Here is a 24901-nt window from a genome sequence, read left to right on the forward strand (position 1 = left end):
GAACTTACATATGTTCAACCTTATAAAAGAGATTTAAATTTCATTTTCACCTGTGGCGGTCATTTAACCGATTTCCATCTTCTCCAAAAGCATCCAAACAATTTGTAAAGGAAACTTATTTGTAAATCTAAATAAAATATTTGAACAAAAGTAACGAAACACCCTTTAAAATTACGATTCAATTTTAAAGATTTAATATTACTAAATACAGTTGAACCTGAGCAAGGGAAATTTTCCTTGTTTACGTTTGACGCTATGGAGCTTGTTTTAAAAAGAATCTCAGCGTGAGTTGCTTTATTTTTAACCATTGTTCTATCTCTATTCTCTTCCAGATTTTAGTGCTAGTAGGATAACATTATTCACCCACAAAACAAGAGGTGCTTTGTACAGCTGTTTTTTTTTTTTTTTTGTAATAAGAGTTCTCCATACCCGCGTACGGTGTGAGTGTATGTATTTATGAAACAGAAGAAAAAACCATACGCTGTTGTGTTTCATCCCTGTCGCCGAAAATCTCGGGTGAAAGTTTCAATGCAAAGTTAAGCCCCTCCAACAACTACACAAAATACCACAACAATTATACGGCAGACAAAAACCCGTACGGTCGTAGAAAGTTTGGGCGTGTGCTTCCTGTGTCCGCGCATTTGAATGTGTGTGTGGGCGCTGTACGTTCGTGCGTGTGTGTGATTATATTTGGCGAGTGATTTAGTGATTAGAATATAAAACAGTGTGTGGGCACAATGGTGATAGGCGGTGAGCAGGTGGAAGGTGGCGAGGCGATGCCTCCGTCGCCGCAACAGTTCCCTCCACAGAAGGCAACGATAGAGAACATCATGAGCGGGATAGAGAATACCGGTGCGGTGAAGATGAACAATCATAGGAAAAAACTTCGCCAGAGGTTAGTGCGAGGACACGCTCTTTCAAATACAAATCCAAAAAAGGAAAACCGCAAAGTTCCATTGAATTGGGATCTAATTCGCGGAATGGATGTTTTATTCGTCTGCATTAATGTGTTTTCCGTTCTCTTTTTTCATGTTGTCCATCGCCCCAAAATTTCGAAATGAGTGCAGATTTGATATAATAAAAAAGCTCGGCCAAGGAACGTACGGTAAGGTGCAGCTCGGTATCAACAAGGAAACTGGCCAAGAGGTAGCCATCAAAACGATCAAGAAGAGCAAAATAGAAACGGAAGCTGATCTCATTCGGATACGGCGCGAGGTACAGATTATGAGCTCCGTCTACCATCCCAACATAATACACATTTACGAAGGTACGTTTACGCGCAGGTGTACTAGTGTACGATCCACCATGCGCCTCCACCGGTTTCGTATGTGGGGCGGGTTGGGAAAGATGTTCTCATTTACTCTTCACATTATAAGCGCTGCCTGGTAGGTAACAGAGCAAAAGGCACCAAACTAGGCCTGTATGATGGTTATGATGGTCTTGTCACAAATTGCGAGGAGGAAATACAATTAATTTTGTCAGGAGGCGTCGAAATGGAACGAAGCATAACATTGGCCCCATTCTATGATTAGTGGAGATAAGCAGAGATTGGATGGATTTGGGTTATTTTATCCCCATGGCCAATTCATTTAGGATGTTTTGCAAAGCTTTATTTTGATTAAAAGATTGTTTTCAGCGATAGGATTTTTGTGTGGTAAGAGTGTGATGAAATAGGCGGAACAGGGTAAATGCTAAAAATTTGCTCCCTGGGCTAAATATGTAGTTGGTATAAACACCTTCTAGGTCATCGAATGACTTACTAAAATTGCTGATACCACGTAGTTGGATAGTCAGTCTTCACCTCGGCAGAACGGTCCGGATGAGATTTGAACCCCGGTCCTGCCGTGTGCCATGTATTGTATAAAAACCACCATTTTGTATTGTATAAAAATGGATTAAATTCTATAAGGTAGAAATATTAAGTTAGTTATGTGGTAGGTTTTTATCGGCACAATCGTAGGCTTCGTGATCAGTTGCTTCTATACTTTATTCATCAAATAATTCTAGAAGACTATCCAACTACTTGGTATCAATAAGTTCAGTATTTGCCGTAAGATGGCCGTCATGATCTACTGTTTTTTAAGCCTCTTTTAAGAAGAGAGAACATGTACTTCTTCTTCTTGCCCTGCTCAGGATTGAGCACGTTGTGTCGACATGGCCAGGTCTCCAATCAGTTTCCAGGAAACTCGGTCTAGGGCTGCATTCCTCCATCCACGGCTGCATCCTATCTCCGACAGGTCAGACTCCACTTGATCCAGCCAACGAGCTCGCTGTGGCACCTCTACGCCTCGTGCCGAACGGGTCGCTGACGAGCACCTTCTTGGTGGGGCAAGAGTCCGGCATCCTCATCACATGCCCCAGCCAACGTATCATTCCGGCTATGACTATCGTCAGGATATCAGCACCGCCAAACAGCTCAACTAGCTCGTGGTTCATTCTCCTTCGCCACACGCCCTGCTCGCATACACCGCCAAAGATAGCACCTAGTCCTCCTAGTCGCCAAAGATAGTCCTTAGCACCCGCCGTTCGAAAATGGCTTGTAGAACATGTACTATGTTTCTTTTTATTTGAAATACTGTTATCTCTTGGATACTGTGTCCGTCCAAAAAGATATATGCTTCTTCGCAGTATATTTCTACACGTTGGCGGTAGCGGATTAGACGCTTGGAAGACGATACCTCGATCTACTCCTCCAACAACGAAATTCTATAATAATAAGGTTTCTTTCAGTACATTCGATCGCCTTTTTAATTTAAATATAGACTCTAGATTTGCAGGGGCATGGACTCTTGATCTGTAGTTGTAAAAGAAATGAATTTAAATCATAGTCAGTTGTAAACCATAGTCAGGGTCCTGAGCTTAATCTGAATCAGCCTTTTGAGCTAGCTCATTTCCAGTACTTCGGTAACGTTCACTTCCTAACTCGTATATAAATAGACACAATTCATCACCATCACAAGAAATAATCTTAAAACTGGTCCTTTCTTAAAGCAAGAAGTGTTATATTGACAAATTTATATATTTTTCAACTTTGTAATTTTTTTTAAATAACTCATTCTCTTTCTTTTTTTTTTTTTGCTTCCTTCCCCACTAAATTGGCAGTATTTGAAAATCGGGAAAAAATGATACTAGTCATGGAGTTTGCGGCCGGTGGCGAGCTGTACGATTATCTGTCCGAGCGTAAAGTGCTAGCGGAGGAGGAAGCCAGGCGCATTTTTCGCCAAGTGTCTACCGCCATCTACTACTGTCACAAACACAAAATTTGCCATCGCGATCTGAAGCTCGAAAACATTCTGCTGGACGAGAATGGTAATGCGAAGATCGCTGACTTTGGTCTGTCGAACGTGTTCGACGAACAGCGTTTGCTGGCTACGTTCTGCGGCTCGCCCCTGTACGCATCACCCGAAATCGTCAAAGGCACACCCTACCAAGGTCCTGAGGTTGACTGTTGGTCATTGGGTGTCCTGCTCTACACACTAGTCTACGGTGCCATGCCCTTCGATGGAGCCAACTTCAAGCGGTTGGTGAAACAGATCAGCCAGGGCGACTACTTTGAGCCGAAGAAACCGTCCCGAGCGTCGCCACTTATACGCGAGATGCTGACCGTGTGTCCGTCGCACCGTGCCAATATCGAGCAGATCTGCAACCACTGGTGGGTGAACGAGGGTTACGACGAATCGTGTCTTGATCTGGCGGAAGAGCTTGCCAATCAAACGCCGGTCCGGCTGGATGTGTTACTATCGCTTTCTCCACCCTCGGTAATGGCCGATCAGCTGGTGGTGGGCAATGGACAAGAGGACGCCAAAGCCAAGGATCGCATTCAGCGAAGCCACTCGATGGGTTCGATCGTGGACATGGGCGGGACGGAGGCGGAGCGTCGTATTCTTGATATGGTGGCGGCCGGTGGTGAGGCAGCTCTGATGCCTTCACCAACGCGAACTATCACACCGGCTGAAGCAGCAGCTGGCAGTCCAGCGCAGACGAAGCGCAAACTGGAAACGACCGTTTCGACAGAAAATGCGACCGGTGCCGTTAAAAAGAAGGACAAAGCGGATCCACCATCACCCGCGCAACCTCGTATACCGGAAGACATGGATGTAGAGGAGACGGGTGTTGTGGTGTCAAAAACGCCCGAGGAAGCTCAACAAAACGTGGACGAAGAACCTCCACAACCTACTACTCAGGAAGAAAAACCCACCGACAAACCATCTTCGAAACCGGTCGAGACAAACAAATTCGAAGCTCAGGAAGTGTTGGAAGATTTGCAAAATCTCGAGAACATGTGTGATGAGCTACTCCTGGAAGCTGCCGCCCAACCTCAGGCGCAATCGAGCGAGAGTAATAGTACTGCCAGCAAGGGACAATCGGAAACGGTACCAGCTAACGGAGCTGCTACTGCTGCTGCTTCCCCGGGGACGGATACAGTCGCCAAACCCGTATCGAGTGTACGAGCCAAGCTGGAAAAATTGGAGAAAGGCGATACGGACGCGAAACCAGTCGTACCGACGACGACCATACCGGCCGTGCGGAAGATTTTCGGCAAGAACAAAACTACCGACCTCACGTCCGCCATCAATGAGGTAAATGCGCGAAAGGGTGCTGATGAGAATCAACCAGCCGGCACTACACACCGTTCCGCTAGCAGTGTCGAGCGGAAAAACAGTCTACCGGACGAAAGTCTAGCACGGACGGCTGAAAGACGCAAGTCACGCATCCTCGAGACGGCCGAAAAGTTCCAAAACTTAAACCAGCAGGTAGGAAATGGTGACAAGTTTAAGAAGTTTGTGTTACCGGGCGGCGGCGTACCGACCGTTGGGAACTACAAGAAAGAGTTTGAACGCAAAACTGGCCTCAACACATCGTCGACTTTCACTAAATCGCCAGCTCCACAGACGGCTACGCTAGAGCAAAGAAAGCGTTCCGAACAATTTGAGGATCAACAAGATCGGGAGGATAGCGCTTCCACACCCGGAACACCGCCAGCATTTGTTGGTTCGGCAAAGAATCTGGTAGGCTTCCAGCAGCAACAGCAGCAGTATGATGCGCACGTTCGCTCGACAGAATCTCCACTTACCGCCACCAAGTCGGACGATGAGGTAAAGGAAAGCGATTCAAAAAGTTCGGTCGGTAGTTTCTCACTCGAGGATGCCCGTCGATCGATGGAGAACTCGATTGCGATGTTAAACCGGGTGAAAACGACTGATTCGAGCGCACCAACGACGCCAACCTCGATCGATCAGCTGTGTGCCCGCACCGAGAGTGTCTCGATGATGGAGGACAGCGAACGGGAACGGAAGCTTAAGAATGCGCGTGAAATCATTGGCAACGCGATACCGATCGGACGGCTACGGAAACCACCGATGCCATTCGGTGCCAACGGACGCTCGACGACCGGTACGCTTGGTATTAATAAACCGTACCGGATGAGTTCGGAAACGCCCGAACCACGCTGTGACACGATGTCTATCCCAAGAAGTACGTAGAATTAATGCGTAATTCAAACAATTTTGTAATCCTTTAAATTTATCACTTGCGTTCTCTTCCCTTTGCACAGAGGTGTCCATCGGAAGCATCCCAAGTCCACCGAAGGATGAAACAAAAACGTCGCATGCTGAAATTACACTGAAATCGGCCACTTTGCCACGGCGGAAACTATCCAAACCGCTAGAACTTCAAGGAGATCCTCAGCTGAAGGTAAGCCGATTGATATGTAGTTACTTATCTTCGATACTTTGTTTCCAAGCCTCTTTTTGGGGGAATTCTACTTGTCATGGCAGAGATTCATAGTGAATTTAGAGGGATTTTGTGAGGACAGAGTTTCGTGAGGCCATATGAGCATAAAACTTGCTTAAAAACAGCTATATTTTCAATAATGGCAATAAATAATACGTACAAATTAGCCACAGTATAACCAGTTTTTATCAAGGTATTCGGCATGGTGAATATCTGATCGGCGGTTGAATTTTCGTATCAGAACCCTCTCTAATATTTTCTAACTATCTCTTCCACGAATGGAAAATGTTGTTCTTGTAGCATCCAGTAAATGATCTAGTTCTAGTTTCTCTTTTTTAAAAAATTTCAAAATGTCCTAAACAATATTCTTATCGTACCTTTTTAAGGCGGATCAGCGCATGCAACACCCACCACCACCCCAACCTACGTTCGCACCGATGCGTTTCTCGACGGAATTTCAACACCAGATGCCGGATCTACGCAGTGCTCCGATCGGACGCGATCATCCGCCCGCTTTCGCACCGATGGCTCACCAACATCAGCAACATTTGCACCACCGTGCAAACAGTTTGGAACCGCAAGGTAAAGAACAACAACAGCCGGGAGCGTCCTTTGCCGGTCCACAAAAACCACCCACTTATCAGCGCACAACTGCTGGGTACGGCCAATCACCGGTTGCTTCTGGTAGAGGATCCCTATCGCGCCAATCAACGAACGAATCGAACGATTCGGACAACACCATCTCGCAGGGTCCGATATCGACAAACGCTTCCGGTATGATGTCCGGTACGGTAAGCACCAGCGGTAGCACTACGATGCCGATCAAGAAGAGCCCACGGGAGTACATCATACCGATCGCGGTCGAGGGCGGTGGTATTGTGACGCCACGCGCCAACAGTTTGGAACCGTCCGAATCGAATGCGTCGTCCAGCGTGTCCGGTGCTGCCGGTGGGTTCGGTATGAAACCACGCCTTGGCAGGCCACGTCGTCTAGGGTAAGTCCTGGCTCAGTGTTGTTCGGGTGGATTGGGAATAATAATAAAATTCGTTTTATTTGCAGCTCGCTGCTGGCAGAGAATGATACTGAAGCGGGTGACATTACATCCTTCCCACGACTGAACAGGCATACCTCGCTGGGCCGTGAGAGCGATTCCGAGGAACCGAAATTCCACATGATGCATCGTCTCAGGTGAGTCAAAAATGAATTCGGGGTTTTCGGATAGTTAAAAGTATTAATATCAATCTTCTCCTCTACGCAATACACAGGAGTACGCGACCATCGAAACGAGGCACGGCTGACCCGAACGAATCGGCCAGCTCCGGCGAAGAGGACGATGACGATGGTTTCGAAATACTGACGGCGGAAAATCTATTCTCCACGCTTTTGTCGCGGGTATGCATGTGCTTTTTGGTCATTTCGAGCCCAGGTAGAAATTAATGCTTTGCATATGTATTTCAAAAGGTCCGTGCACTCACCAACCGTCTTAACGTGAACGACGTCAACTCGTCCCGGTTCCCGGCGTCGCGTTTCATGAACAATCTGCGCCAAACACAGACACCCTTCTGGCATCATCAAGATCCCTTCGGAAGGTAGGTGTTCGTGTGCTCTGTTATTTGTTTAAGCTCAAGTCGAATCGGTGATGGTGAATGGAAAAAAGGGAAGTAAACGAAGTAAAAGTTTGATAGAAAATATCCGCCGTTTCTTAAGCTTCTCACAGCCCAAAATTCCTTTTTCTAATAGAGACCGTTTAAAGTAAGGCAAAGGTTTGTGGTTGCAATAAATGCATTCGTTCGATTGTGCTATATTAAACTAAAACAGAGTTTTTTTATGTTGTAAATTCAAAATCATCTACCACGCGTCTTTATAACTTGTATTACCATGAAGGTACAATTTTCATTTCAAACTCATCTTTCAGTGTCTGCGCATTTCTACCAACTGATTCACTAATCGTTCACTTTTGATTTTCGACCCAAAACAGGAACCTGACCGATGGTGGCAATGCTGCTAATGCCTGGCGTCACAGCATGTCGCGAGACTTGAGCACGGACATCGATTCAATGTTTTCGCGTAGCGGAGCCACACTTCCAAGAGGTGAATATCGTAGCTTTTTTAAGTAGGTGTCATATTAGACGTTACGTTAATTTTTTTTTTACAAATTTACGCCACCTACCGCAATTTCGTTCTGTTTTTTTTTTTTATAAACTTCGTCTTATTTTTACTATACAACAACAAACAAACAAACCTTTTTCCGACGAGCTCCGAATAAATCAATCACCGCGAGGAGCATCACGCCATTCGTTCACCTTAGATAGAGTATTCGTTTTAGAAACATATCAATTGGTTTTTTGATTGCCATTTCTTTTTTGTTTTACTTTTCCTAAACTTTTTTAATGTGTTTTATTTTTTTTTGTACCAACCGATATTTGCATCTTAAAAAAGTTCCCCGATCGCAAGAAGCGAAACCGAAACGGTTTAAATATTTACTTTGAATGCTTAACCGGTCAGCGGTTTCCGGGTTTGCTAGCGCGTGATACAGATCCGATTCGTAGTTTTTGAAGGCTGTTTGGGGGAAAAATGGCACTGACAATCATACACTTCAAAAGCGATCACCGTAAACCAGGCAATCAACAGCCGCAATTTGGCAATCTTTTTCGAATTTTTCGATAAGAAAAAAAACGTAGCCATTAAGGGAAGTTTTTGTGTGTTTGTGATTTTTTGTTTGATTTTTGCTTACGTTGTTAGGAGAAGAGTACGGTTTTTAACTCCCCCTGTGTCCTATAAGTATTTTTTTTTTTTGCTGTAAAGCTTATGTTGTGAAGATTATTTGAAACAAAAGTTAGTTAGTATGAGAGAGAATAAAAGATAAACAAATTAAGAATGAACTTGAAGGGATATGACGAAAGTAGAGTGTATCAATCACTAAAAGCAATTGCAAATCATTCATTCATCTTTTGCAAAGTTAGAAACAAAAAGTGTGTTCGCTTATATTACATCTTCGTTTGCAATGCGCTAAGGAATTAACCGTTTTTTCCGAGCTCCTCGCTTATCGACTGCTGATGTCTCTTATATTAAATTTACTCGAAACGCAATGCATTAACTAGTACCGACTGCGAACTTGATCGAAAGGTAGATATTTGTTTTTTTCTTCTTATTCCTCTATTATTATACTTACATGTGGTATACACACACGCGCACACTAAGACGGTCGCTATTGTTTGTTGCTATTATTACAAAATATTAACTACTTCACGCGCGAAACACAACACGGAATGAAACAAAACAAAACACCGACGGAAAAAATATGCAAAACTATTACAAATTTCCTTACCCGGCCATTCGCAAACAGTGGAAAAACAACTACAATTTACACAACAATAGGTGACATATTCGGTATTGTTGTTTTTTAATGGATTGATGGTTGTAGTTTCGTAGAAGTGTTTCTTGTTTTGGTTTTTGAAATACGTTTTGTACTATTGTTGTGTTTGTTTTCTTTACGTATAATTTTATCCTTTTCACACACTACTCAATTGAGCTTAAACACAAAACAAAATGGAAAAGAAAAATGTTCCATCTCCCAATTGGTAACGAGCGATACGAACGCCAATGACTCAAAAACAAAATAAATTAGAAAAAAATCAATGATAAATTAAAAAAAAAACTTCGTAAAAAAACAAAAGCATATTACAAAGGATACTGGAGTGAGATGTGAAACAAACAAACAAGCAAACAGGGTGTTAAAGAAAACTGTTGAGGTATAGATTTCTCTGTAAGATTGTACAATAAATATTAAAAAAAAAACAAAAAATTGATACAGCGAGAAGCCTATTAACGGACGGAATGATGCTATACTGTCAAAACCAAATAAAGTAATGATGTTTTGTTTAATAAAAAAAAAGATAATTAAACTCACGTACTTCTGTTGGATTCTTATTATTGCTATACGTTTAGTTATGTAGAACCAAATAAAATAATGTTGCTCCTTTCCACGCCAGCTCGTTCCATACTTCCCAAGTTTTATTTTCTACTACCGGTTTTTTTTTCTCCCTCGTTTGCCAATTGTCAATCTAAAATATTTGTTTAGTGTTCCTCTCACGCTCACAATCATAAGTGATGATCCTTTGTGGCTCGGACAAAAAACGATACGAAAATTAGTGTCAAAAAAGAAAATATTTATTATCAAAGTTTGCTCGAAAACGTCGAAACGGTTGTGTGGTGGAAACATTGTTCTTTAACATTTTTTTTTCTTGCATACCTAGCGTTCATAAGACAGTAAAACGATGGACGATGGTTAAAGTTTGTAGACAAATACGGAACATTACTCCACAAAACAAAAACAAAAAATTGCCCCCGGTGGAGAATGAGAGGATAACTAAAGGAATATTTTTTGATTGTAAGTGTACGCTGAACAATTTCCTTCCGAAAAAAAACAAAAATCCGAAGTGTACTTTTCTGTCAAACTTTAACCATCTGTCAACATATTTTGTGTGTGTAAGTGTTAAGTGTGCTTTAGTAGTATCTATTTGGTACACATTAATGTACGTGTTTGTTATTTAAAAATATTTCATCAACCCATTCCGCAGTGTGTGTGTCCGTGGTGCGATTTTGAAATAAAAAAAAAACAATGCTGGGGTTAGTGAAGAAAAAATGGAAAAGTAAAGCAATATTTTTGGTTTTTGATAGTAGTTGTTTTACTCCGTTTAACGTGCTGCCGCATTTAGGTGAAACGATAAGAAAGGTATTGCTTGTTTCTAATTCTTGTCATTTTTCTCGACACAATTGCGACGCACAACCGGGGCCAATTGAGACTAATTTCGTGTATGACGAGCACTTAACATACACCTGCTAATAGTTCGCTTATACACAGCCAAGACATCCAGCTGGACTAGACAAAGACGAGAAAATAACAGATAATTTGATTTAAAATGAAAAACAAATTTGGTAAAATAATGGAATCTGTGCTAAAAGCATTTAACGTACCTAAGCCAAACAACATTACTGATAAACAACAAACAAAGAAACCTTGCTGCTAAACACACAAAAAAAAGAAAGTAATATCCCTGCAACACGTGTACGCGTACTTGCCTTTATGTTCTTTTCTCACTGTCACCTACCGTTTTCATGTCATTACATTCTACATTCCCGAGAGCATGGCGTCACTCAACACTTGTCAATTTCATGTAATAAACACTCTTGCCGTCTTCATTTCCATGTTTTGATGTATCGTTTGTACGTTGCAAACACTGCTGTGCGCCATATAGCAACAGGAATCGCGTTCCAATTTAAGTTTCTGTATCTATTTTGCTACTACAACTACTACTACCACCAAATACTACTACTATCCATCTCGTGCTCATGGTTGCGTGTTATTTCTTTTTTTTTTATGTGATTGCAGTGGGTTTCCGCGTTACGTTATCTCATGTTCCCAAATCCGGTGCGAGTAGTAGTAGTAGTTCACACACAGTCACTACTTCGCCGACAAACCTAGCTACTACTAGTACTACTACTTCTACAACTACGACTACTTCCAACACTACAAACAACAACAACAACAGCAACAACAAAATATGAACAACAGAAGCAACTGAAGCAATTATCAACTGCAGCAGCAGATCCTCCCCTCCAGGAAGAACAAAGGATCAAATGATAGGAAGAGAAACTACAAAAGTTGGAAGAAGAAAAGAGCATTAGAATGTTTTCGAATCAGTGTAGCCTCGATAGATGTGATGATATTAGAGAGAATAGTGTAGCGAGAGATCACACTTACCCAGCACTAACTATACTAGCCTTACTTGTGTACCTTTTTGGCCGCACTAACACCAACTGCTGACTGCTTGCGACTGCGTTCACCTTGAGCGGATGAATTGAAGAAGTAATCTTACGCTAGAAATAGTAACACAACCAGATGCAATATTTATTTACTGGAGTATTAACAACCTTACACTTGGAACAAGCAAACAGCGTTAACTACACGCATGCAGGCAACAAACGAAGTTGATCGCGAATTGACAATTGATGCCGGAAAAGAGAATGGAACCAAAACAACCTCAACATAAGTAAATTAGTAACATTTGAACAAATTTTACACGAAAAAACAGCAACAAAGTGCTCTTATTGTTGTTTTGCTTGCCTTCCAATAACGTACAACACATACGCAGGATTTTACTTATTCTAAAACGATAATCTAATTAAAAACCCCTTCGCTTCTTGGAGTGTGCGTGCCTGACTATTTGCTATAAATTGGGAACTGAGAGATTGGCGTGGATAAACCAAGTGATCTCAAAATATTTGGGATTGCTTTGTAACATGTGCATTATAACCTATGTTCTGCTGATCCACACAAGTATATTTTCGTTTTTTGTATGAAGTCTGTTTGATAGAGGTAAAATATTACAGCGAATTCAGCTGATTTGGAGTTTTGATTTGTGTCCTAAAGATTCGTGGAACTCGAATGAGTTGACCATAGCAAAAGTAAATATTTGCGGATAAAATCCCCAAGCAAAAAACAATTGGTAATGTTGTGTCATTTCTTGTTAATCGATTGCTACATCTTCGAGTTTTACAACACCCTTTCGTTTCTGGAGAAAGGCGAAAATGTCTAATAAAGCTGCTGTGCTGTGTGACCTTAAAAAAAGAAGAAATTGACGAATGAAACCGATACTTTGCCATCTGGTGGCTTTATCATTGTAAAACTTTGATCGATGGACCTTCTGAGAAAGACAACCGTAGGAGGATCCTAATCAATCTTTTATGCTAAAATAGAGCTGAGCATGAAGTTTTATGTTTGATCAATAAGGGATCAACAAGAGGTGGTAGCCTTTGTTTAGGTCTCATCTATTTCTTGGAAGATCGGCCTAAACAGGGTGGCTATACTTTTGAGAGTTTTTCTTGGACATAGGATTTGGGCAAGATTTAATTATTTGGTTTTCCATCCTAAATCAGACTATTACTTTTTTTGCATACGTTTAACTCTAGACACATGAGCTTTAACTCCTAAAAAATATAATGCAATGATTCACTTTAACCTTCAAATTTGAGTAATAAATACACCATCAAAAACCAAAAAACGAGAACCTACAAAGCATAAGCAAATCGTATAATTATCGCAAAAAAAATCACACAAAGCATGCGTTAACCAGCTTCGTCGTATACGTTATCGTTTGTTCGTTTTAAACCGTAGCTGCAAATTTATACATGTAGAAAAAAAACATACAAGTTTTTTTGCCCTTTCTTGCTTGTGTATGAGTGTGATTGTGGACAAGAAAAAAGAAAAAAAAGGTTTATAGAACTGTTATTGTGGTAGTAGAATTGATATTTGCATCAATGCACTAGAAATTTACAAGACAACTGAAGAACGAATAAAAAATAAATAAAATATAAGAAGCAATCCATTTTTTCTAAGTACTTTGATAAATTGAGACATTATATTAAACAATTTGCTTGACCTTGTTTTACCCTTCGCTAACCTTTCTTACCTGCATGTGTTGTTTTGTTCACGTTAATGATTATGTGTGTGAGTTATTTGTTAGTAAAGCATGAGTGACAAACGATCCTCGTATTAGTAGCGCGAGAAAAAAAAGCGAAATGGCGGCCATCGCATGGAGAAAAGGTACGTACGCACGTGTTTTTGTGTTTCTTTAATAACCATTTCACGATCAGCGCGGCAGTCCCCAATCCCATCCTTTTTGTGCTTCATCCGTTTTCCATTATAACACTGGAAAAACCTGTTATTCCATTCAGAATATGAACGTCATCCATCATCGGTTGCTGCTGTGGTGAGACAAAATTTAAATATTGTTCCAAATTGTGTTTCTTTAATACATTTTTTTAATAATCCATTACACCATCAAAAACGAAACCTGTTCAAAATCATTTTTAAAATTACCTTTTTTACATCTCTTATGCCTTATTGCAAAATTTTGCCTACCTTCCCTTGTACTTACCAAACTGTATTCGATTTTTCTATCTCTTTTTCTCTCTTTCTCTCTCTCTCTTTCTCTTTCTCTTCTTTCCATCATTCCCGATGTGGTCTTTATCCTGGTCAATAACTATTCATAACGTGGTTCAACCGTGGCCACTCTCGCTGATTTTGGCTATCAATGTTCCCGGGACTTTTTTTCATCCCATTACTTCTTACGATCACAACACTTCCACATCTCTTCCAGGCGCTAGACTCAGAACACAAAGTAATCATGTAACGAATAGTAATAACAACAACAGCAACCAAAACCAAACCTACCATCATCTTCATCATCAGCAACCGCCACCAGTGCCACCAAACAGCAGCAGCAACAGCATTCGTAGTAGTTATAACAATAGATATAGCTATCATCATCAACCCGCCTCTAACCTTGCCCCCAACTCCACCACCACCTCCTCCTTCTACAAGGATCTGGCATCCTTGGCCGCGTACGGCAATGGCGTTGGTAGCAGTGACAGTAGGGACTCTCCGGTAACCTCCAGCGCCCTTAGTAGTGGTGTCGGTGGTGGTAGTAATGATGACGAAAGCAGCATATCTAGCACTGTCAGCACCGGGAACGGGAATGGCTACCGGCATCAACTACCGGCCGGAGAGCCCGACCTGACGGCAGCTGATGGTGGCTCTATGGAGGAGAATCTGGATCTGCGTGATCTCGATCTGTCACAGTTACGGTTGTCAAAGCGTGATCTCGAGACGCTGTCTAGCATTACGCCTGCTCTTTCCCAGCGGGTACAGGAGCAACTGTTGGCACAGCTACCACCACAACAGGCTCGCAAACTTTCCCGTACCCTATCGATGCAGAACGGAGGTGCTGGAACATCCCAATCAGGATCCACCGCTAATCAGCGACTGTACCGTCGAAGCTACAGCAACAGCTCCGGCAATCGATCACTGGACTCAACGGCTGAGTACGGTACGGCGGGATCTGGATTCGGCACAACCGAGCTGCGTCGCCGTGGTGGAAGTCAACCGCGGGACATTCTCTCACCCCCACCAGCCTACCAAACGCCTGCCCCACTGTACGAAAAGTATGCACCGTACGGTACGAGCATTCCAACAGCGGTCCACGCCAGTGCTGGCGATTCTTCCGGTATGTCTGCGTTTGTGCGCGAGTACGACAACACGCGGAAGCCGCTATCATCACCACACACCACACTTATCATGCCGGGTACACGTACTACAACACCATTACGTTACACCAGCAGTCCGGTGGCGGGCAGTAATGAACCGGCACCTACCAAACGGTTGTCCCGCTTCCTTCGACCAGACTTTTTCGACCCTCCGAAAGAGATGATCGCGAGTGAACGAGATACAGCAGCATCATCAACTTCGGACCGTAACTCTCCATACTCGTCCGGAGGGGTAACGTTACGGGAGGGTGCAACGGATAGGCTGCAGAGGCGAGAAAAGCTTGCCAACGATACGATTACCGATCGGTTGAGCTATTTTCTGGACAAGTACGGCAAACCGGACGATGAGACGGTAGCACCGATAATTGGCGATCGTACGAGACGTAGCGTTTCCCGATCGCGTGATCTGGATGACGACGGTGCGAAGCAACCGGAACAACAACAACAACAACAGTATCGAACACCGGCCGAGACTCTGTCGATATTACAGGAACAGCTGCAAGACCTTACCAACATAACATCACTGGCTGCAGGGAATCAGATGTCGAAACTATTGCGAGGGAACGATGATGCCATGGTACCACCGGCGTCGACTGAATGCCAACTGCCTGGATGTACTGAGTGTGAAGGAAAGCAGGAAGATAATGCCATACAGGCAACTAACGGTGGTAACACTGGGGAAGCTAAAGACGCTACAGCACCGGTTAAAAAAATCGTCAAGGTTAAAAAGGTAAAGATAGTGAAGAAGGCAGTGACAGGTGGACAGGAGAGTGTCGTTGTAGAGAAATCGGCGGGAGATGATACTGTCGAAACAACACCGCCCACAGTTACGGTGGTGAAGAAAGTTAAGAAAGTTGATCCAAATCCAGCAGATGCTAAGGATGGTTCAAGTACGCTCGTGCCAGTAACTGTCAAAAAAGAATCCAAACTAATGCGCCCCAAATCGTACCCTTACAAAGAGACTGTACAAGATGGCGCCAAGTTATCCGTAGCGGGTGAGATAGAGCTGGAAAGTAGCGCGAAACCTGCGACTACCATAACTCCAAAAGAACAACCACCTACGGAGGTGCAAACGAATGGTTCATCCACAGTAGTTGCTGCCAATGGTGTTGGTTCTAGTACGGTTAGTAAAATAGCACGTCCAAAGAGTTTCCCATCATCGAAGTTAACGCCACCGAAAGAACTGAAGCTGCTAAAATCACCTGTTAGTGAGGCAGAATCTTTGGATTCTGGTGTAAAAGTCGAACCTACCACCAGCTCCGTAACACCTACAACTCCGGTGGTAGAATTGACCGCAAATGGAGCTGCGACCACCACCACAAATCCACCGAAGAAGGTAAAAAAAGTCATACGAATCGTGAAGAAGGTTACCAAAACAACAGACTCTACGGGTAAGGTTGTTGTTACCACCACTACTATGCCCGTGGATGGTGGAAGTCAGGCTTCCAAAAGTTCCAAAGAATCGACGACCAAAACGGTCACCATTAAGGAGGAGCCTAGTGTGCAGAGTACGCCATCATCCGAAAAACAAACCGCCCCTAAGGAGAAATCTAAATCACCCGAAAAGAAACCGAAGCAAGGCTTCCTGGCAAGTATCGGGCAGAGGTTCGAAAAGTTCCGGGACACTAGCCGCAGCAGCAAAGAAAAGAAAGCAGCGGCTGCAGCAGCAGCAGTTACAGTAGCTAACGCAACTACAATATCGGTCACATCCAACGAATCCTTGCCTGATACGGCAGTGCCGGCGATGGTGCCCGGATCAGGCCAGATAGTTGATGGAGTAACACCGGATGTGCTGAAACCTTCGGAACCCATCAGCCAAAAGAAGGATAAAAAGAAGAGCATTAAACCGATCACCAAGGTAAGCCAGTCCCAGCCCAGCGATGCCGACGTGGGATCAACGGATGAACCGATCGCCAAGACAAAGACTACGGGAACTGCGGCGACGGGACGCAAATCACGTATCGACACGGTAATTAAGAACCTACGCGAACTGTCCGCCGGTCCAAAGCTTCCCGAGTTGACCGAATCGAAGCTGATCAAGCGTGCCGTTAGTGTGGAGGAGATGCCGGGCACGTTCAATCGCTGCAGCGTCACGAAGGTACTGGGACTTTTCAAAAAAATTGAAAAAGATTCACGCAATAACGTTCACCATCGTCTTCTTAATACCAAGTCATCTAGCCACATCATGATGAGCGGCCGGTCGGTGGACGAAAGCATCTTGGCTCCGATGCCCGATCTAATGCAACCCGTACCGGTTGAGTCGGGCCGCATGCGGAACGGCGACTCGCTGCTACCAGGTCCAACACAGCAGCTTCGCCAAAAGATGTATTATGGTGGGGCCAGAAGTGACACCGTTCTGCCGATGGACAGTTTGCTGTCGAACGGTGTGGACAGTGGTGATTACGAGCAGCGTAAGTTAAAGGTGGCTTCGGGTGTGTGCCAGTCGCAGATACCGGTCAAGTATGGCTGTCCCGGTTGTGACACTGGTTGTAGCACCGCCACCGGCAGCAGTCACACCACCGGCCCGATCGGCAGCAGCAATGGTGGCATCAATGGAGTACACGTCGGAAGTCATGGTCAGCAAACTACCACCGAGACGGGTAGTGGCTCCAATGGTATATCACAGCGCCCTCCACCGCAAGACACGGACCGGAGGGGCCGTGCCCGTGCCCTCACAATTGATCTGGAGCAGGCCGTTCACTCGGCGACGGAAAAGTTGAAGCGCCTGCAGCAGGCCAACAGTATCCATCTCAGTAACAACATACCAACACCGCCACTACTCCATCATCATAATAGTAACAACAACAACAACAACAATTACATCAGCAACCCTAGCAAAACTAGCTTAAACGCTTGCTCTAAGACCCCCCTCCAATCCAGTCACTGCAACACTGCCAACGGCACCACAACCCACCACACTAGCAGCACCTCCACTCCGGCGGCACCTGTTGGTGGCAATAACAACTACAGCTATCCGCCACCATTGCCCGGCGAAATGGCACCACCAGGGACGGCAACGTCGCCGGGCGGATATAACAGCATGGCCAACAACAACATCAACAACAATCCTTCCCATCACTACAGCACACTGACACCGTCGTACGATAGCATTACCAACTACTCGTCTGGTTCGCGAAGTAGCCCGTACGACGACAACTCGTCCAGCACGTTCCTCTCGCCGTCGGAGGAACGCGAGCTGTACTTCGACAGCTGGTCGGTGTGCTCGGACGAACTGATCGGGCCCGGCGGCGGCACGACGGGTACAGGTCGGCCCCTGAACTCTTCCTCCGCATCGCCGGCGCCCTCGTCGTCTGCGGCATCCCGGCGCCATTCCTCGGTGCGTCTACTAACCTCCAACCCACCACTGCACTCTGTCTCCCCAGTAGATCCGGACGCAGAGAGCGTCATCGAACGCATCCGACGCAAGAGTTTCTACACCCGCTTTAACGACACGAAGAAACCGGCCAAACGGGCCTCGGCCAGCAATTTGGGTACGCTCGGTGGAACCGCATCCGGCCATATGAAGGACGCAACCACCAGCTACGGATATTACGGTAATGCCACGTCCAGTAGTGGTTCGATACGCGAGAAGTCATTGTCGCGCGGTGGTTCGACATCCTACATCCTGCGCCCGAACAAAGAATCATCCTTCAGTGGAGTTGGTAAGTACGACACGTCGGGTTATGCTACGCTTGGCCGTACCGAGCAACACCATCGCGGTTATGCGACGATGGTGAACCTTACCAAGGCGAACCGTAGCGCTGCACGACTGCGCAACAGTAGCCTGGATGTAGTGCCCTTGGGAGCATCCACCACCGACTACCAACATCACCAACCACCACCACACTACCATCACCACCACCATCATCACCATCGTCAGGCTCAGCCGACAATGGGTGGATCGCTCTCACGTACCGGATCACGTCTCCTATCCACCGACGATGATCCACTGACCGACGGTTTAAACTACAACAATCTTATCAACAACAACACCACCAGCAACCACAAATATACACGCAACACCTACTACGAAAGTACTGCCGTCCCGTCGTCATACGGAACCTACACACCGAGACGTCGTTCCTCGTTCGTCGCTAGCGGTGGCAGCGGCGGCGGCGGCTATGCCGGATCATCTAATATCGCTTCATCCTCTTCATCGATTGCGCTAGATCTACTCAAGGACCACGCTCGGGATGGCTCGGCAAGTCACGGCAACCTCGCAACGACGGCATCTTCCTCCTCCTCCAACACCCTGTCTGCGTCGGATAACTATGGCCTCGGTAGCAGCAACAGCAGCAGCACAGCATCACGCACCCTACGTCCGTACGAGACGAGAAGCAGTTCGCTGCTGACTCCATCGGCACTACGAGAAGCGGGACGTTACAGCGGCCGTTACGATAGTGGCACACTAACCAAGTGAGTAAAGAGAGCCTAAGAGGTTTTAAATATTGATCGTTGTTATTTGTCCTTTGGAAGTTCTTCACAGGGCGCACTATCGTTTGTTTCTTACTTTACTTATGTATTAATACCAAAAGGCGATTTATCACGTGGAAAACATAACGAATAGGTCTTAACATATATGTTTCCAACACAAATGAGCTGTTAGGCAATTTGTTAGAGCCTAATAAAATCTGATACCATTATAGGGATTAGTGGTGGATAGTAATCTCAAAAGATGTCTTCTTAATCTGCACGTTTCTAACCGCACAAAGCAGCTGAACCTTCGCTACTAACCTCTCTGATTACTATGAAGATGTATATGCGCTGTAAAATTGTATCCTGGTTTTGAAACGTACTTCACTCTGAAGATCCTGACAAAATTGCTCTCACTTACTATAATATACTAATCGTATAAAAAACTTTATCCACATAGTGTACTTCCGGCTTCACAAAGTAGCGCTAAAATAAATATGAATCTCAATCCTGACTATGAAGCTCTGCCCTCACTAGGTTACTCCGTCCTCATAAAGTACGTCTTCCCTTTCAAAGTAGCTTTGGCTTCACTATAAAAATCTGTTCTCTTTGGGTAGCTCTGTCTTCACAACGTCGATCTACGTAGTCTGAGTGAAGATCTGTCGAGAGTCTACATCTCCAAAAGCAGCTATTCTCTCCTGTTTTAACAGTGTTAAACAACTAGACTAGGAGAGGTTTTTGGCGGGAACGTCTCTGTGCTCCATGCACAGTAAGACCCTATAGACGTCCAGACCTTTAGGACGACGAGATCACTATAGTGGCAAGATTTTTAGACGAAAATCCCTTAAATACGACGTTTCTGCATAAATGAAGTTTTGTTGATAAAGACTCCATAATTTCGAAGTAGATCTCTAAGTATACAGCTGATAGTTGTGATCCTCGTATGGTAGCGGATTCACTTGGACTACGAGGTGTATAGGTAGATGGTAACCTTTCAACATGAGTTTCCTCAGACGACGAAGTCTTTTTCGAACGATAAGTGCTCTTGAACAATCAAGCCAAACAGGGTTTGTTTGGTGGCTGGTAGGTTTTTGTCTGCTTTGGACCGAGGCCACGAGCACTGAGCCTTGAACTGAGCTCTATAGCTGCTCTATACAATTCTCCGTTCAGTACTTCCTTCAGCTGTAACACAATGTGTTATGACTTACATCTAGTTTTTCGTTATATACCAGTTACTCCTAACCACCGTTGCTAACACCTTTCGGCACATTTCTTGTCCGCATGTACCTGTACCATTTGCCTTCGTCAACTCCGTTGGCCTCTTCTTTAATAACCGAAATAGTGAGCAAACGTATTATCCTTACTTTTTAACCTGCCACTGCCATCCCAGCAAAGCACTGCAACTAATCAAAAGCCGACTCTATTCCCTCTTGCTCCGGGTTTCAACCACCATCGGCGGTTCCCCGGATACTGCCCGTCGCCATCCAACCAACGCCCGATGGTGAAGCACATACTGTGCCAGCCCAACCCGCCATCGTTCCACACTCTATCGAAGCTTCATGATGAGCCTGAAGCTATAGCTTAAGTAGTTTGAGTAATACCCTTCCAGTGCTTCTCCTTCCAATCTCGCCATCGCTCCTCTTCTGCTCTGAAAACAGGCTCTGAACGGTGCGTTCGTGTGCTTCAAAGTGAAGAAATCCTCTTTTAAATCGTTTCGGTGAGACTCTAGTTCCGTAACTGATACGCTGCTTATTCGTTTCACAGAAACTATCGCACACGGACCACTTCAACGTCCAAATCGACAGATAATGCGTAGATACTACAAGCAGATTGTTCACTGTTAGAGGCCTCCAATCACCACTGTCGATCGTCAACAACCTACAAATCGTATATCGGTTATTCGTACATCCTGTAGTGAATTACTGTGTACTCACCGTACTCTGTGTGGGTTAAACTCCAAAAAAGGTAAATGTTGTAGGTCGCGGTTTGTCATACCGTACAGCAATCAAACTGGCAAGAAAGTTATTTTAGATGAACATAATAGACTAGAAAATATTGCATTTAGGCCAAACTACAAACATACAAACTATAGATCAATGAAAAAAAAAGGAAAGCCAAAACAATAACCGCCAAATAATATAACTTAAATTATTAAATTCAGGGAAGAAAGTTGGATCGCGACATGATCGATCAAAGAGCTAGCGCGCATGATTAGTGAACGAATTTTTAATGTATATTTTAAATCGGAGTTTTTCTTTAACAGTGGACCCAAGCGTTCCTTGTGCATTCTTTGCCTGCATGTATGTGTGTGTGTGTCCTTATTGGGACACCGTGCAAGACGTCCGTCTTCCTTCTTGTTGTACGCGGGCAGAAAGCAGGGCACATCAATACAATATCCCCACCGGAATAACCCCACACAAGAACCAAGGTTTTTTGCCACGGCAAAGGAAATCGTGGAAATCATACGATCACCATGGAGTCACCATGGAGTATCGATCATGTTCGGCCGCCATTTTCTTTTCCAGTTCTCGCTATAGGTTTTATTCTGCACACAACATCATTAAACGTTCACATATATGACACATTACATCCACAAAGACACACTAGAAATCCAGCTCGCTGTGTGTACAAAAACGGTTCTCTGCACATCACCACCGCACAGTGTGGTGACCATCTTGTGGCATGATGTCGTTTTTGTTACCAGCAGCTTAGGATTTCATCACTCACAACAGACATTTTCTAGTATCCACCAAGAACCGTTTTCACCTTCTACATGTATTATAATTCCGGTGCCTTTCTTTGCTGCGATTCTGTGTCCGATACCCGTCGTAGAAGTAGTAGCAAGTCCTAAGTTACCTCCGAGACTGGCAAGATCGAATAAATGCACAACACTCAAAGTTGTTTCGATAAGGCTTAAGAAGTTCCAAGAGTACCGAGTGTGAATCCGTTAAATGATGTGCCATGTGGGAATTGTTGGAATGAATGGTTGGGAATTAGTTGGGCAGAGCGTCTCCTAAGGAACCATGAGAGATTGGTTTTATTAAACACACCATCGCGTGTTTGTGTTTTGCTTTTTATAAGTGAAATTTTCAATTATTGTAAAGCGAAAATATGAACAAAAAACTCAAAAAGTCTTGAAGCGTCGCCAAAGACGCGTTGCGGGTACCGGAGAACCGGGAGAGACAAATTATTGGACAGCAAAACAAAAGCAGATACTGGGAAACAAACCGGCTAACTGAGGATCGTTGTTATAAGTCATTTTTTTTAACTACTATTACTAACGGAAACTACACTGCGAAAATAGTAGTTTGATACGATTAAGTTCCCGGGCAAGAGTTTTAACAGTAACGGTCGGAGAGAATTTTAGGAAAGGGCAATAACAGTTAATAAAGCGATAAATGCAAACAGACAGTTAACGAGCAATCGGTTTTTATTCGGCGCGAGATCCACGAATCCAAATGATGTGGATGTTATGGACGTTTCGGACGATACTGTGATTTATGGAAAAAAATGGATATATCCATCCGGTGACACACTCGCCAAGAACGATAAATGTAGGCATAAAGCATGAAACGGAATCAAAATAAGGTAAAACGGAGAAAAGGTTAGACTGTTTGTGGGTAGGGTTAATACGTTTGTTCGGAAAAAGTTTGTAGTTCATTTTATTAAACATTAGCAGTAAACCATTTGCTAGCTGTCAGCCAATTCGGCAGCAAGTGTTTTAGCAAATTATTGAATGCCAAACCTTCATTACATCATAATAAGCAAGACCATAGCAATATTTCACCCTTTCTCTGTGTAGGATCAAAACCACTGTGGAGTGAAGCAATGTGGGTACATATCCCAGTGGGAGCCGCTCCACCTGGGGACATGGGTACGTTTTGGGTGGGAAACATAAAAATCAAGTGAAGGCAAACTTTGTTGCCATCAACCGGTACCGGGCTGGGTGGCTATTGCGAGTGATAGCAGAGTATTGTGAAAATATCAATAAACACTAGATTGGACATTGATGACCGACTGAACTTTAGGCGGTTTTTTTACTCTAAAGTTTCAACATCAACTTTCAGAATATGACCATGATGACATAAGCCGTTAAGTATCTGTTTACACAACGCCAGTGACAGCGACCAGGAAACCGACAGGACAATCGGTTTCGTTAAGTTTCCCCACGCTTCAGGCAGTGAGTACCATGGGCACTCAACCAAATATTATAAATACCGGCACGAATAATAAATTCACTCTCTTCCGTATTAATCCACCAAACGAAAAGGTAATTATTTGCAGCGTCCAACCGAAATTCACAATTCTGTTCAGTATCTTAAAGTATTTCTATCATAGTGCCACGAAGAATTACTGGACTTTATGGACGATTTTCTTAGCTTAGCAGAAGATCTGATGTTTCCAAGTTTACAAAGATCCATTTCTTAAAAAATCTTGTTATCTTGTGTAACCAAAAGAAATCTTGTTATCTTGTGTTATATTTTTTATATTTTCGTCATATTTTCCTACGTATATTGTTGCCCATCGGCACCACCTACCAAGCAGTTCAAATGAATTACGATTAACTCGCAACGGAGTTTACGTTTCGAAACCCTCTCGGAAACAACCATCTCTTCAACGAATGGGAAAAGTCCATCTTGAAAAATCAGCGAGAAAACCTTGCAGACGGTATTTACCACCTTAATAACCCTGTAGTTGCTGCACCCTAGCGTGTCGTCCTTCTTGTACATGGAGTTGAATATGTCAATATTCCAATCAAAAAGGCATCGATTCGCTGTCCCATACCTCAACAACAAATTGATGAATCACCAATAATTGCTGAGTGTCCGTGTTCAAGTACTGTTCCATCAGTAGCTGGTACCTTGTTCCTCTTGTGTCGACGAATAGCCTTTAGTATTTCCTCAATACTAGAAATTAGTAGTATGATGTTATCCGTTAGTGGAGCATCTAGCCGTTTGTTGAACTGATTGTTTAATAATTAATCAAAATACTGAGCCCATTGCGAGAGGACCTCTGGCTAACTAACTCTGGTAACTGATGAAATTTCCATCCTTGTATAGACAACAGCTCATCTTAGCGCCGAGGTTATTTTTTATCTCTTGGTAAGACTCCTAGACTATTTTCTACATTTTTTGGCTTAAATTTAGAAATCCTCTACTGTCCTGGTTTAAAATCCCACTCCTACTCCTAATCCTTCGATTGTTTGTTGCTCCAACGTCACTTTTAATGGCTGGTATGTGATGTATTGAAATGGATGATAGGCCTGCCTTGACTATGCACTAAGGAACAGTCCTTCTTCGGTCTCCAATATATTGAACATTCCGAACGACTAAGCCTGGTTTCTTGGAGTTGACTGGCTTGTAGTATCTTGAACCCATACTCGAAATGTTTCCTGAAGCTGATCTCTCGCATCTTGTTTCGTCTAGCTTCCTATATGTCCTATATCTTCTCTTTATTTATATGGTCTAAAAACTTTCAATTCTTATATGTTTCCATGTTAAACGTTAAATGTTAAACTTTTAATATACTTTTGTGCAAGTTCGTATGACTCAAGACCAGGTTTCATTTTAAAGATGTCCCACATTTCCATCCACTGTACCAAGTTGATAAAGGCAGTGTGCAACAAACGACGTGAGTTTAAACCAGT

The 24901-nt window shown here is 43.8% G+C and overlaps 2 protein-coding genes across 2 annotated transcripts in view; both read left to right on the forward strand.

Annotated features, from left to right (window-relative positions):
* Positions 1–24901, forward strand: part of LOC126558958 (soma ferritin) — a 203505-nt gene that overhangs the window by 53832 nt on the left and 124772 nt on the right. The gene's annotated exons all lie outside the window — the stretch shown is intronic.
* Positions 686–20759, forward strand: LOC126559618 (mucin-19). Its single transcript, XM_050215788.1, has 11 exons — positions 686–895; positions 1068–1267; positions 3103–5475; positions 5555–5694; positions 6120–6727; positions 6793–6921; positions 6999–7125; positions 7195–7322; positions 7712–7824; positions 13896–19257; positions 20645–20759. Exons 1-11 carry the CDS (start codon positions 738–740, stop codon positions 20757–20759), a joined length of 9453 nt encoding a protein of 3150 aa, XP_050071745.1. The 5' UTR covers positions 686–737.

Source organism: Anopheles maculipalpis, chromosome 2RL (genome assembly GCF_943734695.1).
Source record: "Anopheles maculipalpis chromosome 2RL, idAnoMacuDA_375_x, whole genome shotgun sequence".
Taxonomy (NCBI): domain Eukaryota; kingdom Metazoa; phylum Arthropoda; class Insecta; order Diptera; family Culicidae; genus Anopheles; species Anopheles maculipalpis.

Coding starts and splice junctions, on each gene's coding strand:
- LOC126559618 (XM_050215788.1), top strand. CDS start 738: ATGGTGATAGGCGGTGAGCAGGTGGAAGGTGGCGAGGCGATGCCTCCG. Junction 1,268..3,102: donor CATAATACACATTTACGAAG/GTACGTTTACGC, acceptor CTAAATTGGCAG/TATTTGAAAATCGGGAAAAA. Junction 7,323..7,711: donor CATCAAGATCCCTTCGGAAG/GTAGGTGTTCGT, acceptor GACCCAAAACAG/GAACCTGACCGATGGTGGCA.